We start from the raw sequence: 16,742 nt of genomic DNA, 5'->3' as shown, positions 1-16,742 counted from the left end.
CTGCTACATACAGGTGATGGATGATCAGATCGCCTGTATGTGGCAGAAATGCTCACTTGCTATGAGCGCTGACCACCGAGTGGCGCTCATAGCAATCCGGCTATGACAATCATAGAGGTCTGCTGGAGACCTCTGGTTGTCATGTCAAGTCAGAGATTGACAGCGGGATTTAACTAGTTAACAGCTGCGGGTGGATCGCAATTCCACCTGCAGCTGTTAATGGCACGTGTCAGCTGTTCAAAACAGCTGACATGTGCCAGAAAGATGTGGCCTGAGCCAACATCAAAGAGAGGGATTCCAAAGTTGTCGTACTATTACGCCTAATGTCGTAAAGGGGTTAATTAGTGATAAAGACTCAATTATGCTAGTGAAACCAAATGTTTCCCTGACATGAATTGCATACACAGTTATGGCCAAAAGTTTGGTTCTCAAGTCATCAGACAGTTCTCATCTCCTCTTTGTTCTCCATGCTTAGTGTGGCACAGACAGACACACAATACAAATATTCAGTCAACTTCTCCCCTTTTTATCTGGTTTCAGGAGTGATTTTCTTATTGCTCACACCTTTTACTTTCCACAGATATGTGCGAAAGAGTGTCACAAGCTTGAAACAAAGTTGTTTAATAACAATTTTAGAAAGGTGCCAACAATTTTGTTTGGCCCACTTTGGGGGGTTTGTGTAAAATTGTGCCCAATTTGCCTTTTTTTCCTCTGATATTTTGCCTTCTTCAAATATACACAAAGGAAATTACATAGTTACATAGTTACATAGTTATTAAGGTTGAAGGAAGACTGTAAGTCCATCTAGTTCAACCCATAGCCTAACCTAACATGCCCTAACATGTTGATCCAGGGGAAGGCAAAAAAAACCCATGTGGCAAAGAGTAACTCCACCATGGGGAAAAAAATTCCTTCCCGACTCCACATACGGCAATCAGACTAGTTCCCTGGATCAACGCCTTATCAAGGAATCTAGTGTATATACCCTGTAACATTATACTTTTCCAGAAAGGTATCCAGTCCCATCTTAAATTTAATTAATGAATCACTCATTACAACATCATACGGCAGAGAGTTCCATAGTCTCACTGCTCTTACAGAAAAGAATCCGCGTCTGTTATTATGCTTAAACCTTCTTTCCTCCAGACGTAGAGGATGCCCCCTTGTCCCTGTCTCAGGTCTATGATTAAAAAGATCATCAGAAAGGTCTTTGTACTGTCCCCTCATATATTTATACATTAAAATAAGATCACCCCTTAGTCTTCGTTTTTCCAAACTAAATAGCCCCAAGTGTAATAACCTATCTTGGTATTGCAGACCCCCCAGTCCTCTAATAACCTTGGTCGCTCTTCTCTGCACCCGCTCCAGTTCAGCTATGTCTTTCTTATACACCGGAGACCAGAACTGTGCACAGTATTCTAAGTGTGGTCGAACTAGTGACTTGTATAGAGGTAAAATTATGTTCTCCTCATAAGCATCTATGCCTCTTTTAATACATCCCATTATTTTATTTGCCTTTGTAGCAGCTGCCTGACACTGGCCACTGAATATGAGTTTGTCATCCACCCATATACCCAGGTCTTTTTCATTGACGGTTTTGCCCAGAGTTTTAGAATTAAGCACATAGTTATACATCTTATTACTTCTACCCAAGTGCATGACCTTACATTTATCCCCATTAAAGCTCATTTGCCATTTATCAGCCCAAGCTTCTAGTTTACATAAATCACCCTGTAATATAAAATTGTCCTCCCCTGTATTGATTACCCTGCAGAGTTTAGTGTCATCTGCAAATATTGAAATTCTACTCTGAATGCCCCCTACAAGGTCATTAATAAATATGTTAAAAAGAAGAGGGCCCAATACTGACCCCTGTGGTACCCCACTGCTAACCGCAACCCAGTCCGAGTGTGCTCCATTAATAACCACCCTTTGTTTCCTATCCCTGAGCCAGCTCTCAACCCACTTACACATATTTTCCCCTATCCCCATTACTCTCATTTTATGTAACAACCTTTTGTGTGGCACCGTATCAAAAGCTTTGGAAAAGTCCATATACACTACGTCCACTGGGTTCCCTTGGTCCAGTCCGGAACTTACCTCTTCATAGAAGCTGATCAAATTAGTCTGACATGAACGGTCCCTAGTAAACCCGTGCTGATACTGGGTCATGAGGTTATTCCTCTTCAGATACTCCAGTATAGCATCCCTTAGAATGCCCTCCAGGATTTTACCCACAGTAGAGGTTAAACTTACTGGCCTATAATTACCGAGTTCAGTTTTTGTCCCCTTTTTGAATATTGGCACCACATTTGCTATACGCCAGTCCTGTGGTACAGACCCTGTTATTATGGACTCTTTAAAGATTAAAAATAATGGTCTATCAATGACTGTACTTAGTTCCTGCAGTACTCGGGGGTGTATCCCATCCGGGCCCGGAGATTTGTCAATTTTAGTTATTTTTAGACGCCGCTGTACTTCCTGCTGGGTTAAGCAGGTGACATTTAATGGGGAATTTTTATCACTAGTCATTTTGTCTGCCATGGGATTTTCTTTTGTAAATACTGATGAAAAAAAGTCATTTAGCATATTGGCTTTTTCCTCATCCTCATCCACCATTTCCCCCAGATTATTTTTAAGGGGGCCAACACTGTCATTTTTTAGTTTCTTACTATTTATATAGTTAAAGAATATTTTGGGATTATTTTTACTCTCTCTGGCAATGAGTCTCTCTGTCTCAATCTTTGCTGCCTTGATTTGCTTTTTACAGAATTTATTTAATTTTCTGTATTTATTTAATGCCTCCTCACTACCTACTTCCTTTAATTCTCTAAATGCTTTCTTTTTGTCCCTTATTGCGCCCCTTACAGCTCTATTTAGCCATGTTGGTTTCCTCCTACTTCTAGTATGTTTATTCCCATACGGTATATACTGTGCACAGGACCTATCCAGGATGCTAATAAACGTCTCCCATTTTCTTTGTGTATTTTTGTGTCTCAGGATATCGTCCCAGTTAATTGCACCAAGATCCTCTCTCATCCGTTGGAAATTTGCCCTCCTGAAGTTTAGTGTCCTTGTCACCCCCCTACTACCCATCTTATTAAAGGTTACATGAAAACTTATTATTTTGTGATCACTATTCCCCAAGTGACCCCCAACCCTTATATTTGATATGCGGTCTGGCCTGTTGGTTAATATTAGGTCTAGCAGTGCCCCCTGTTATGATCCCAATGGTAGAGGATCTCAGGGTTTTCAGCAAAATCTGCAAACATAAAAAACCAGCTCATAGGGAGGTGGTAACTGAGCTGACCGCATACCTGATCCTAGCCCACAACTAATAGCAGCCGGGGAAGGTACCTACGTTGGTTCTAAACGTCTCGCGCCAGCCGGAGAACTAACTAACCCTTTCAGAGAAAATCAGACCTCACTTGCCTCAAGAGAAAGGTACCCCAAAGTAAATACAGGCCCCCAACAAATAATAACGGTGAGGTAAGAAGAAAGGACAAACGTAAGTATGAAACTAGATTCAGCAAAGAGAGGCCCACTATATAATAGCAGAAATATAGAAAGCAGACTTATGCGGTCAGCGAAAAACCCTACACAAATATCCACGCTGAATATCCAAGAACCCCCGCGCCGACTAACGGTGTGGGGGGAGAATATCAGCCCCCTTAGAGCTTCCAGCAAAAACAGGAATCACATTATGAACAAGCTGGACAAAAAACAGAGCAATATAAATAAACAAAAATAAGAAAGCAGGACTTAGCTTATCTTGCAAAAATCAGGACCAGTAGACAGGAGCAACCAGACAAGGACTGATTACATTGATGCCAGGCAATGGACTAAGAATCCAGGAAGTTTAAATAGGAACACCCAGGGTCTAACGAACCAGGTGACTACCAACCTGGGGAAAGAATATCCAAATGCCATACCGCTAGTGACCACAAGAGGGAGCCAAAAAGTATAGTTCACAACAGCCCCCCTCCTTGTTGGGTCCTGAACCAGTTGTGAAAGGTAATTGTGTCTCATAGTTGTCAAAAACCGATTACCTTTGCTGGAACTGCAGGTTTCTGTTCCCCAATCTATTTCAGGGTAGTTGAAGTCCCCCATAATAATGACTTCTCCTTGAGTCGCAGCTTCATCTATTTGCTTTACGAGGATATTCTCCATTGCTTCCATTATTTTTGGAGATTTATAACAAATCCCTATCAGTAATTTATTATTTTTTCCCCCTCCCCTTATCTCCACCCACAGGGACTCTACATTTTCATTAAATTCACCTATATTATCACGCAGGATGGGTTTTAAGGAAGATTTTACATATAGACACACCCCTCCCCCTCGCTTATCTGTACGGTCATTTCTGAACAGGCTATAGCCCTGCAAGTTAACAGCCCAGTCATGGCTCTCATCCAGCCACGTCTCAGATATCCCCACCATGTCATAATTATGCTCCAACAACATTAGTTCTAATTCATCCATTTTGTTGGCGAGGCTTCTGGCATTAGTATACATGCACTTGATGTTACTCTCTGTACCTCTATTCTTTCTTAAATTACTAACTGTTCTAACCCCACCCCCCATGCCACCGCCACCCCCAACTTCCTTATTTGTGCCCAGGTCTCTATCTGCATCTTCCCCTCCTATAAAATGAATACCCTCCCCCCAATCCCTAGTTTAAACACTCCTCCAACCTTCTAACCATTTTCTCCCCCAGCACAGCTGCCCCTTCCCCATTGAGGTGCAGCCCGTCCCTAGCGTAGAGCCTGTAGCCAACTGAGAAGTCGGCCCAGTTCTGCAGGAACCCAAACCCCTCCTTCCTACACCAATTCTTGAGCCACTTATTAACCTCCCTAATCTCCCGTTGCCTCTCTGGCGTGGCACATGGTACAGGCAGTATTTCGGAAAATACCACGTTGGAGGTCCTTGCTTTCAGCTTGCAGCCTAATTCCCTGAAATCATCTTTAAGGACCTTCCACAACATGTGTATAACAAAACATGTCTAATTTCAATAATTTTCTGGTAGAAATAATTCATTTTCTGGAACAATTTCAAGGATGCCAACACTTTGCCATGACTGTATATGTGTACTGTATATACAACTAGACTTAAAGGGGACCTGTCAGCAGCATTGTGCACAGTAACCTACAGACAGTGTCAGGTCGGCGCCGTTATACTGATTAAAATAATACCAGCGGTGACATCATTGAGGCCGGGCTGAACTGCGGTTACCTCAGGACCGTGGGAAAATGCCAGTGATTATGTCACCACTGGTGAATGATGCTGTGCTCTCAGCAACTCACTCACCAGTGGTTTTCAGCCGGGATGGTCGCATCTTGGCACCGTCCAGGTTGAAAACTATTTAGCCCCCGAACATGGATTACGGCGTGGGACAGAACGACGCACAGGTATGGCATATTGTTGTCTTTTTTATTTTATTTTTATTACAGGAGATCGAGTGCTTGAAAAAGGTCTCTGGACCAAAACGTCGCCACAGGAGGCAGAATAAAATGTAAGATTTAATCTTCACTACATTTTGAGGTGCTGTTTTTTTATTTATCTGGATATAGTAATGGATGGGGGTCTTATAGACATCTCTCCATTACTATGCTGTGGGCTTGAGGTCATATGAGATTACAGAGGTGACATCAACCCCACAAATATTAACCACCGCTACAAGGCAAGTGGAAAGACCCAGGCAAAGCGCCAGAATAGGCACATCTAATAGATGTGCCTTTTCTGGACAGCTGCGGGCTGCTGTTTTTAGGCTGGGGGGAGCCAATACCCATGGCTGCTTACCAGCCTGAGAATACCAGCCCCCAGCTGTGAGCTTTAGCAAAGCTGGTTGTCAAAATGGGGGGGACCCCACGCCGTTTTTTTAAATGATTAATTTAAATAATTTAAAGAAACAGTGCGGAGACCCCTCTATTCTTGATAACCAACCTTGCTGAAGTGGACAGCTGAGGGTTGCAGCCCCCACCTGTGAGTTTTGTCTGGTTGGTTCAGGAAAAAAGGGGTCTTTTTCATTCATTTATTTCGTTAGAACACCATCGGCAGCTGAGGGATACCCCGATCATCTGCTCCTGCTATCACTGTTATTACCGGTAGCAGGCGTCGTATGATTGGAGTCAGAGTCCCAAAAGCCCCCACCTGCTGTCAACAATCGGACTTTAATATAACTCTCATCATTCTCTTCAGCTCGTGCCGATCCCTGGGGAGAATGATGACAGCCGGCTTCATCATCTGCCGCCGGGGAACAGCGCTTACAGTAGGGCTTCTTCCCCAGCGGCTGTCCATGTGATACTGATGCGGCACTCGGGCGGTACACAGTTGCCACATGTGTGCTGCAAGTATTACATTCACAACAAATGGACACACGAACACGGATCTCTATTAGGTCTACCAGTATATATATATATATATATATATATATATATATATATATATATACATATGTGTATATAAAGGCCATTCATGTCAGGGAATAACACATTTGGCTTCACTAGTATAATAGATTCTTTTTCACTAATAAAGCGGGCGGTCTGCTAGGGTCCCAGCAGTTCAAATGATGGAACAGTCAAGGCAATATGGAGATGCCGAACAGCAATTAGAGTGCCACCAGAGTGCAAGTAAAGTATCACACAGTGTCCACTAAAATGAATGGACCTCCTTCTATTATCTCTGAACTTCCTACTAAAGTATTTAAAAGTGGGTTTTCTGAAAAGGACTACCCCTTTAACAAAAAGTTGTACTTCTTTGAAAAAGTAATACAATATAAAATATGGCATTTCAATGTCAGGAATGAGATTCTTTGTAACCTTAACCAATTGTAAGTAACTGTTACGACCATAAGGTGACAGATAGGTCTGAGCTCAGTGATCAGTTATGCAGATGTTAACGAAATCCATCCTACCGTGCCATATGAGAGCCCACAAGTAGGTCACTCCACAGTATGGGCTCATAATTAAGAAAGCACGTAGACTCCATATAAGCCGGCGCAGACACCTGCGCAAGATACTGTAACATTTCCCCAGTCTGAGCTGTCATTAATACTAATAGCAGTCTATATACAATATGTTCCCAGGGTTTCTAGAAGAGATCCGTCATTGACTTCAGATTATGAATACATCATGCTTGATTCATGTACACCCACATACCCTCATATCCGGAATTCTGGAATTACATTTAAAGCAGATTGGAACTGCCAGTATATACCATTCTGGACAAGTGCGACTCCTTGTTCTGCTTCCAGTCTGGTTAGAGTCTGAGCCAAGGAATTTTTAATGAATGTAAAAATTGCAATATAAAGTAAATTAAGACCTTTCTTCAAGTTCCAAATACGCCATGTTGAGCCATTAAATATATCTTTATTACCCCTGAGCAGTTAGAATGTCAGAAACACTTTCATTATAAGGGGTCGTATTTCTTTTTTTCACAATATAAAGTATTACTGTATTATTGGTGCAGAATTCTGTGGATGTAGATGTATCTAGCGGCTCAGTCATGTATATTGTGTCCATATGCTTCTTCTTCTCACAAGTGTATTGTAAAGTGAGCTCACAGAAGAAAGGCATACTTATTGTGTAATATCTGCGTTAGTCTGTGCTTTTTATTTTTCCGGATTATGGCGGTGCTTAACCTCTTACTTTTATAGAGTCTGCATTGTATAGAAACTCATACATATATTATGTACGTACGTAGCACAACATGTGACAGCTATCCAGGCAACAAATGCAAAATGGCTTTAATTTTCATAAATACTCATGTCGGAAACTGCTAAAAAAATGATGTGAGGGTATAATAGTCTGTGTTATTTTTCACACATGTGTACATCTTTTATTTCTAATGCATCTCCTTCTTCAATAGAAAGACATTACATATGCATAATCCCTTTATAGGAAGCCACAGGCCCTTTCCATTTGCACAAGATCACATAAAAAATGGCAGCAAGGTTTTAATGTATTGAAAAAGCCGGAGAACTAATGCAGTAACCATAGCAGCAGCATTGTACTGAACATCCTATACCCTTGACCCCGCACAATAACTCCACTTCCAACAACTGCACTTATAAAGTGATAAATTGCCGTGAAAAACAACATCAAGACAATGGAAACAATGAGAATAGTGTCAGGTATGAATGCAATGATTACGGAGAATGAATGACATACGAAGAAAAAAAAAACACAAATCAAACGTGCAATTCTAAACATTCATGAATCACTGGGAACATATTTGTAGGCGTACATGTAACACCTGTGGTCTATTCACATACACATACACATTTGAACCCCTCTGTATGATCCCAGTAGAAACCTTTCCACCCAATTAAGCAGGACATGTACAGTTGTGTGAAAAAGCTTTTGCCCCCTTCCTGATTTCCTATTCTTTTGCATGTTTGTCATACCTAAATGTTTTAGATCACCAAACAAAATTAAATATCAATCCAAGATTTCACAAGTAAACACAGAATGCAGTTTTTAAATGAAGGTCTATATTATTATGAGAAAAAGAAATCCAAACCTACAGGGCCCTGTGTGAAAAAGTGATTGCCCCCAGTCCCCTCCTAAAACATAAATTAACTGTGGTTTATCTCATCTTTGGGAAGCTGAGTTAAAATTCACTAGCCAACCTTTTTCCAGACTGATAGATCTAGCATGATGTCTAGCTTTTGAGGATCTTTTAGTCTACGTCACTTTGCCAGGCAGGTCCTATTTAAGTGATTTCTTGATTGAGAATAGATGTGGCAGTAATCAGGCCTGGGTGTGGCTAGGGAATTTGAACTCAGCTTCCACAGTTAATTTATGTTTTAAGGAGGGGACTGGGGAAATCAATTTTTCACAGAAAGCCCTGTAAGTTTGGATTTATTTTTCCCTTAAGCTGTCTTTTGTCTAATATTTAAATTTGTTTGGTAATCTGAAACATTTACGTGTGACAAACATACAAAAGAATAGGAAATCATGAAGGGGCAAACACTTTTTCACACAACTGATTATTGGGACATGTGATGGTTAGTGTTGAGCATTCCGATACCGCAAGTATCGGGTATCGGCCGATACTTGCGGGTATCGGAATTCCGATACCGAGATCTGATACTTTTGTGGTATCGGGTATCGGTATCGAAACAACATTAATGTGTAAAAGAAAGAATTAAAATAAAAAATATTGCTATACTCACCTCTCCAACGCAGCCTGCACCTTACCGAGGGAACCGGCAGCGTTGTTTGCTTAAAATGCGCGCTTTTCCTTCCTTCCGTGACGTCACGGCTTCTGATTGGTCGCGTGCCGCCCATGTGGCCGCGACGCAACCAATCACAGCAAGCCGTGACGTAATTTTAGGTCCTTCAGTATTTTAAAATTACGTTCCGGCGTTGTGATTGGTCGCGTCGCGGTCACATGGGCGACGCGACCAATCACAAGCCGTGACGTCACGGGAGGCAGGAGACGCGCGCATTTTAAAATGCGCCTCCCGTGACGTCACGGCTTGTGATTGGTCGCGTCGCCCATGTGACCGCGACGTGACCAATCACAACGCCGGAACGTAATTTTAAAATACTGAAGGACCTAAAATTACGTCACGGCTTGCTGTGATTGGTCGCGTCACGGCCACATGGGCGGCGCGCGACCAATCACAAGCCGGGACTTCACGTAAGGAAGTTAAAGCGCGAATTTTAAGCAAACAACGCTGCCGGTTCCCTCGGTAAGGTGCAGGCTGCGTCGGAGAGGTGAGTATAGCAATATTTTTTATTTTAATTCTTTATTTTACACATTAATATGGTTCCCAGGGCCTGAAGGAGAGTTTCCTCTCCTTCAGACCCTGGGAACCATCAGGAATACCGTCCGATACATGAGTCCCATTGACTTGTATTGGTATCGGGTATCGGATTAGATCCGATACTTTGCCGGTATCGGCCGATACTTTCCGATACCGATACTTTCAAGTATCGGACGGTATCGCTCAACACTAGTGATGGTATGTGCGCCCAGAGTTGTTTCTCATTTAAACACTATGGCCACAGTTGATCAAGATTAGAATTGTTTACACAGATCTTGATGAGGAGGTGTGCTGGAGTCAGGCGCTCTGGAGTCATGAAGATGTGCTGGAGAGTTTGACGAGTGGCATGCGCCTCTGTGCACTACACCTGAAATCTCGCACCAGTCGTGGACTCGAGTGAGATTTCTGGTAACTGGAATGCCACAGCTGCTCCTGAAGTAGATGAGCTGTGACTTCACGTCGCCGTTGCACCTCTATCCTGCCCATTTTGGCAAAGTTGGGAGAAACTAGCATGAAAACAACAAAAGTTGCAAAATGTAGTCAAGTTACGCCTAAATTCAATTCTGGAGCGCAAACTTTGATGAAGCTAGCCCTATCAGTTTTCTAGAGGAAACCAGGTCAGGAGACGCTCCTCCATTAGGGTATATGTACATGATGTCTAAAATGATCAAAAGAATGAACATATGTATTTCCATGTAAATATGACTTGCTGTGCACATGTTCAAACCTTTGCATGTCTTTTAACCATTTTAGGATCTGATATACATCACGTGGTTAAAAGAAATGGCATGTCTATTCTTTTGGTGGTCTCCGCTACTTTGTACTAATTTTACCAGTCAATGGGATGGTTCAAAAGATGCCCAGAAAACGCCAGTTTCTTCATCATTCAATAAAGTAAAATAAACGACTGGAAAATGACAGTATAAAAGATGTCACAAAAACCATAGAAAAACCTGCTTAAAAAAACGCTGGCTCCTAAAACTATTGCAAAAACGCTCAGTAGTTTTCTGAAACGTCTTCTTCTTGTTCAGAGAGATTTATTTTGCAGCCATCTGACCAGACAGAGCCTACATTGGAGCGGATTCCAACAGTAGATGCGTCAAAGAATTGACATGCACTCTCTTTTCTCCCACTAAGTATTTTCCAAAACCTGAAGTGGAAAAAACACTCAAAAAACTGAACTAGCAAAGTGGTTTTACCTACACAATAGCAATGAATAGGAAGAGCCTTTCAAGCATTTTCTGCTGCGATTTCTTTCAGGCATTTTTTGAAGAGGACAAGATCAAAACAAAACGACGCCTCCGAAAACTCAACGAATGTGCATACGTTGTCTTTTAGAAGCCGAGTTGACCCAGCTGAAGTCCCTTCGCTGGCGATTTTGATGTCTTTTGCGCTATACGTTCAAGTTTATAGAGCTGGAGGCCGAAGAGTTAACATGCCATTTATTTTACCGCTTCAGGGTTTCTGAACCCTAAAGTGGCTAAAAGACATTATATAAAATGGAACGTGTGCACAGCAATGTTATTTTGGCGTTGCTGTACATTATCTTATTTTATGGGAGGCTTTGAGATACTTTCTCAGGCAGATTTCGGGATGAATCGATCTGTGATTTGACGTGTTTTCAAAGCAGAAACTCAAAGTTTTTGAGGAGTTTTGGAGAGTTCTCGCTCAATTTCCTGATCAGTTTTTGTTCCTTGAAATACTTTGTGCCTGTATAGCCTAAGGGTATCCTTACCTGTATCAAAAATCTGCATCAATATCTGCAATGGTAACGTCTGCACCAAGTCGTAAAGATATTGGTGCACATTTTGTTGTTTAAATCCCAGATTTCACTACTGATTTCACCAGCGTTAAAAAACATTAACCTGCTATAGATAATCACTCTGAGGCCATGTTCCCCAATAGAGTAACATCTGAATTTCTTCAGTAGTGTTTTTTTGCGTAAAAATCTGCTGTGTTTAACAGATCAAGCAAAGTATATGTGATTTTATGAAAATTCATGTTTGATAATGCTGAGGAACTGTGCATTTTTATTGGATTCTTCCCCCATAAAATTGAAAAAAATGCATATTAAATTGCAAACACATTTTGAAGTTTGGAATTGCAGCCCGCATCAAAAATTTGCATCAAATCCACTCAAAAATTGCATAAAAAAAGAGAATAGACCCGAAAAATGCAATGAAAAGAGCAGATTACTCTTATGTATTTTCATCCAGAAAATATGGGGGTGGAGAATAAAGCAAAGTTTCCGTACGCGGGAATCCACAATGCAGGAAGTGTAATAAAATCCGCTGAAAATCAAACTCCTATGGACATACCATAATGGGGGCACTAATTTTAAGGCATCAGTCCTGATGAAGTCCCACTGTAGAACCCCACAAACCATATAACAAGAGACGTGACTGTTTCAATGCTAAGCACAGAGAGGAAGCAGAGACCTACCCAGAAAGCCGTTTTCACATTTTAGGTTGCGACTGTGTGTGGCCGGCTGCTTGCACTGCAACAAATCTAAAATAAGCAAAGAAAGGAAAATTCAGTAGCTGAACATCAAGGAAAAGCAAAAATAGCAAAACAGTAAAAATTACAGCTGTCCTGCAATATCCCATGTGTGAGCTCAGTCAGTACTAAACCTGATCAGCGCTCTCCGCTCCCAGGTGATGTGGATCCATGTGCGCCATATAGCGGGCCACTCATCTCTAGGGCAGGGGATTTACATGAGAAATAGCCAGAGCCATGATGCCGGCCGGCCCAGAACACATTTATGCTAAGCATGGGTCAAAGGAATGAATTTATGCAGATTACAGCTGCAGGGCGCAATGTGATAGCACAGGATTACAGCTCCGGAGCAATGTCAGTCCCACAGGAACCCAACAGAATATTCCGACCCCGTCACACAATAGGAAGCAAAAATACAAGGAAATGGAAATAATAACGACAAACCACAGACCGCTTCCCGCAGAAGCTAATAGACATGGCTATCAATGAGGATTAGAAATATCCCCATGTATTAAATGGGCACGGTGCAATAACCCAAGCTGGCAGCTATAGGACATACATAGACTAGACAACCCCTGCCACACACTCCGACAGGAGGCATTTCTAGCTGTTACTGGTCCGCTCGCTGAAGACTAATACAGCTGGCCACACACTGGACACTTCAGGTGGCTGACAAGACCATTTTACATTATTTAGAAATACTTCTTGTAGAGAAGAATAATCCAGCTATCCACAACGCACCATATGGCATTGCTCCATTTACAGCTGCGAGGTTGAGCATGAGGTATTTTTTCATGCTTATACTCCAAAAAATAGCACCACTCTCCTCCACAGGCTGTTTCTGGTATTGCAGTTCAGCCCTATTCACTTTAATAGGTCTTGGCTTCAATACTATATACAATCCATAGACAAGAGCAGCCCTACGTATGGAAAATATAGACTTATTCCCATCTTGATGATCACTGGGAGGAAGCTATGGCCAGATGGGCACTTCTGCACCTTTCATTCCCTATAAGATTCCAATAAAGAGCACAGCAAGAATGAATGGAGCCGTGGTGAGTATGTTCAGCTACTTCTTCATTAATGTGAATCTGCCAGCAGGTTTTTACTATTTAATCTGAGATCATCATACTATAGAGGCTGAGATCCTGATTCCAGTGATGTGTCACTTGTTAACCTGTTTGTTGTAGCTTCAATACAATCAGTGTTTTATCAGCAGGAGATTATCACTACAGGACTATGTCTCAAGTGCTCACCAGTCCAGCAGATCTGTGTAATCCCGCCCTCTACCCTGATTGGCAGCATGGTGAAAACTCATAGTGTACACCAGAAGCTGCCAATCAGATGTGTGGGCGGGGTATACACAACTCATCATTCTGAGCACTGCTACATCTACAACAGGGATTCTATCCAAACTACAGCAAGCAGCCCTGTAAGTGACACATTCGCTAGAATCAGGATCTCTATCTCTACATTATGCTGATATCAGATTCCAGAGCAAAAACCTGCTGACATGCAGTATGCCCTTTAAGACAAGGCTTTGTAGAACACTGTTTTCGGGATCGGTCGGGGTTCTAGCGGTTGGACCACAGCCGATTAACAAGCTATCACCTATCTTAAGGATAGCTTATAACTTCTAATTCCCTTTAACATCTTAACTACCAAAAGAGTTTTGTAAAATAAGCCAATTTCCTGAATATGCAAATGATATTTACATGAAAAATAACGTTTGCTGAAAAAATGTTAACGACTTATTAGCAGTTTAATTTTACATCTAATTTTCTGACTTGATTATGTAAATGGTTCTTAGTGAATATGTTCAATTAGAATTTAAAATGCTCCCTTTAATTATATTGATGGTAATAATGGGGTAGCGGCAGACATACAGAAAAAGTAACCCTCCACCCCCATACTGCGAAAATGTCCACCTCGTAACCTAATGTTAATTCTACGGTAGTAAGTCGCATCACTCGTCGCAAAGCTAAGTATCCATGGAAGTGCAACCTATCATTAACAAAGAGCAAAAGAACCAGGTCCAGAGCCTCTCACCTAGCCAAATCCGTTCTCATACTTTGCACTGATGAGGGGCAATAACCCCGAAACACCGTGTCTGCAAACTGAGATTCTGATTAGGCTTTCATCCTAAGTCATATTGCAAGACTCGATAATGACTTGTAGGATCGCTGCTTCCAACAGGTGGCGCTATAGATTTCAAGTCCTCTTCCTCTCTGAAGAGGCAAATTGCAAGTTACTATAGTCGGCCATACTGGAACGTCATGTCGAAGGTTTTCCTTTATTGTATTTTCAGACTCGTATGTAATATCTATAACAAGTACATACAGTTCACAAATTATCTATTGACGTATCGGACGAGAATGTCTCAAGAGTTAGGTAGAAATCTGTGACGTACCAGTTTGGCGATAGTACGGCCCCAACGTGAGCGCATATTAGTATATGACAAAGCAGGCACCCATTACAATCCACGCTAATTTCAGAATGAATATTAATAAGCATTTATGTCGGCTTATTGTTGGGAGCAATCAGTTATTAATTGTCATAAATAATTCATTGCTTAAAGCGCTCATCTATTATTGATGTCCTTTCTTCATATTTAACACATTAATTATTAATATCTATGCATTCTATAGCTTTTGTTTTGATCACTGATAAATGTCATTATTTAATGGCAAAAGACAATTTCCTTCCTTCATGCTAAGTATAGGCATAATATAAGGTGCTGAAACTTTCCACCTGTAGTGGTAAATATATGTATACATACAGTATATACAGAGATATCACTATAAACGAAAGCGGCCGGGATGGCACGTGGCTTGTTTCAGTCGTTTTTGTGGTTCATAGTAATCCAATAAAAAAGGATCAGTCATAGTAGTCATACGCAGCTATTTAGATGCACTATTTTTTCCACTTTAAAAAAGCAGACAAGCCTCAAACATACGTAGCAGAACATTTTTGGTGTTTTTTTATACATTTTTGGTGTGTTTTTGCTGTTTTTTGCCTTTTGATTTCAGTTAGGAAAAACTGCAGTAAAAACTCATTTTAAAAAAATGCATCAGGGGTACAAATTTGCAAGGAAAAATAAACAGTGTGAATGAGATTTTAGAAATCTGTAAAGTGCTGCCTTTCTGTGCATGAAATAAAAATCCCAGAAAAATGCAGCAAAAACACAACATGATAACAAGCCCCAAATCATGGAGCTGATTCATCATTGCTTTTGAGCCTTTTTTTCAGAGTAAAATTGGTTTTAATAGTGACTTTTTAATTTGTGCCTTATCCTTTACATAATTTTCAGATTTTGTTTACATTCATTTGTGTGTTTTTTTTTATTTTTTGCATTGCATGTGGTTTTGGTTATCCAGAGGTTTTATGAGACTAATTCATCATTGTGTCTTTTCAATATGCCGCAAAATTGTTATGCAATTGTACTACGGTACCTTGGTGGAGTGGGAACTCTGTGTCATGTAAAACACTGAAAAGAAAGTGTGTGTGAAACATATGTTTAGTGTACGGCAGGTTTTTTGCTGCCTTTTTTCAGGTTTTTTATCTTTTTTGGGGTGCAAAATTACACGGTGACCACGTCAGCTGTAATTCAATAGGCATATTATAAAAAGTTTGTTTTTTATGGCATTTTTACCCAATTCTGGTGAATTGTTTGGACCCTCGTTTCTTTCCCAAACACAGCATGCTCTTGATATGTTGATTTTTTGAAACTATTTCCCAAAGGCTTAGTTATAGAAAATAAAATATCCCTAAAAAACAGAGGTCGATTTTCACAATGGCTTTGATGAGGAGGCGTGGAGGAGTCGGACGCTCCTGATTCATTTACATCTTTTAATAAAGCAGGAGTGTCTGACAAGTGGTTGGCGTATCTGTGTGTGTCCCAACATCAATCTTACTCCAGGAGTAAGATTTCTAGCGTAAGGAACATCACATCTCATCATGAATTAGACTAACTGGTGTCATGCCCCTGTTGTGCCCCTTTCACGCCCCAGTTCTGCCCATTTTGGCAGTTTTCTAATGTAAAAGCTTTGATGAAGCAGGGCCATACGCTTTCATTGAGAGCTACAAAGGTACCGTATGTGTCCCACTGTGGCGATCTTCGTTAAGGAAGGGGAGCCTCAAACTGTCCCTGGAACTGGGAGTCTAACTATCCCTGTCCCGGGGGGTACTGCTGAATGTAGAGAGGTCTGAGTCCCTGACCTTACTATGCTCCTGTTAAATCCTGATCTTTCCCACCCATGAAGCATGGGACAGAAATGTTATGTAAGAAAGACACAAAGACAAAACCTCTATCATACAAAACCACTAACCAACAATATGGAGGAGGATAGGGACAGGGAGGAATAAACTAAATGGGAATGGGAACCAGGAGATAAACACAGTTGTACTATAGTAAACCACAGAACACCTCTACAACTACTCTATTCCAACCAATTAGCTTTAGCACACAGCACAG

The 16,742-nt window shown here is 41.2% G+C and overlaps 1 protein-coding gene across 11 annotated transcripts in view; it reads right to left on the bottom strand.

Moving 5' to 3' along the window:
* TENM3 (teneurin transmembrane protein 3) overlaps positions 1-16,742 on the bottom strand; it is a 1,770,339-nt gene that overhangs the window by 539,251 nt on the left and 1,214,346 nt on the right. For all 11 annotated transcript variants that reach the window (XM_077279546.1, XM_077279548.1, XM_077279545.1 and 8 more), the window contains one exon: positions 12,215-12,280. In XM_077279546.1, the coding sequence (XP_077135661.1) occupies positions 12,215-12,280 (66 nt within the window). The remainder of the gene's footprint in view (positions 1-12,214; positions 12,281-16,742) is intronic.

Source organism: Ranitomeya variabilis, chromosome 1, assembly GCF_051348905.1.
Source record: "Ranitomeya variabilis isolate aRanVar5 chromosome 1, aRanVar5.hap1, whole genome shotgun sequence".
Lineage (NCBI taxonomy): Eukaryota > Metazoa > Chordata > Amphibia > Anura > Dendrobatidae > Ranitomeya > Ranitomeya variabilis.
The sequence above is the reverse complement of the archived record's forward strand: the minus strand, read 5'-3'. Positions and strand labels throughout refer to the sequence as shown.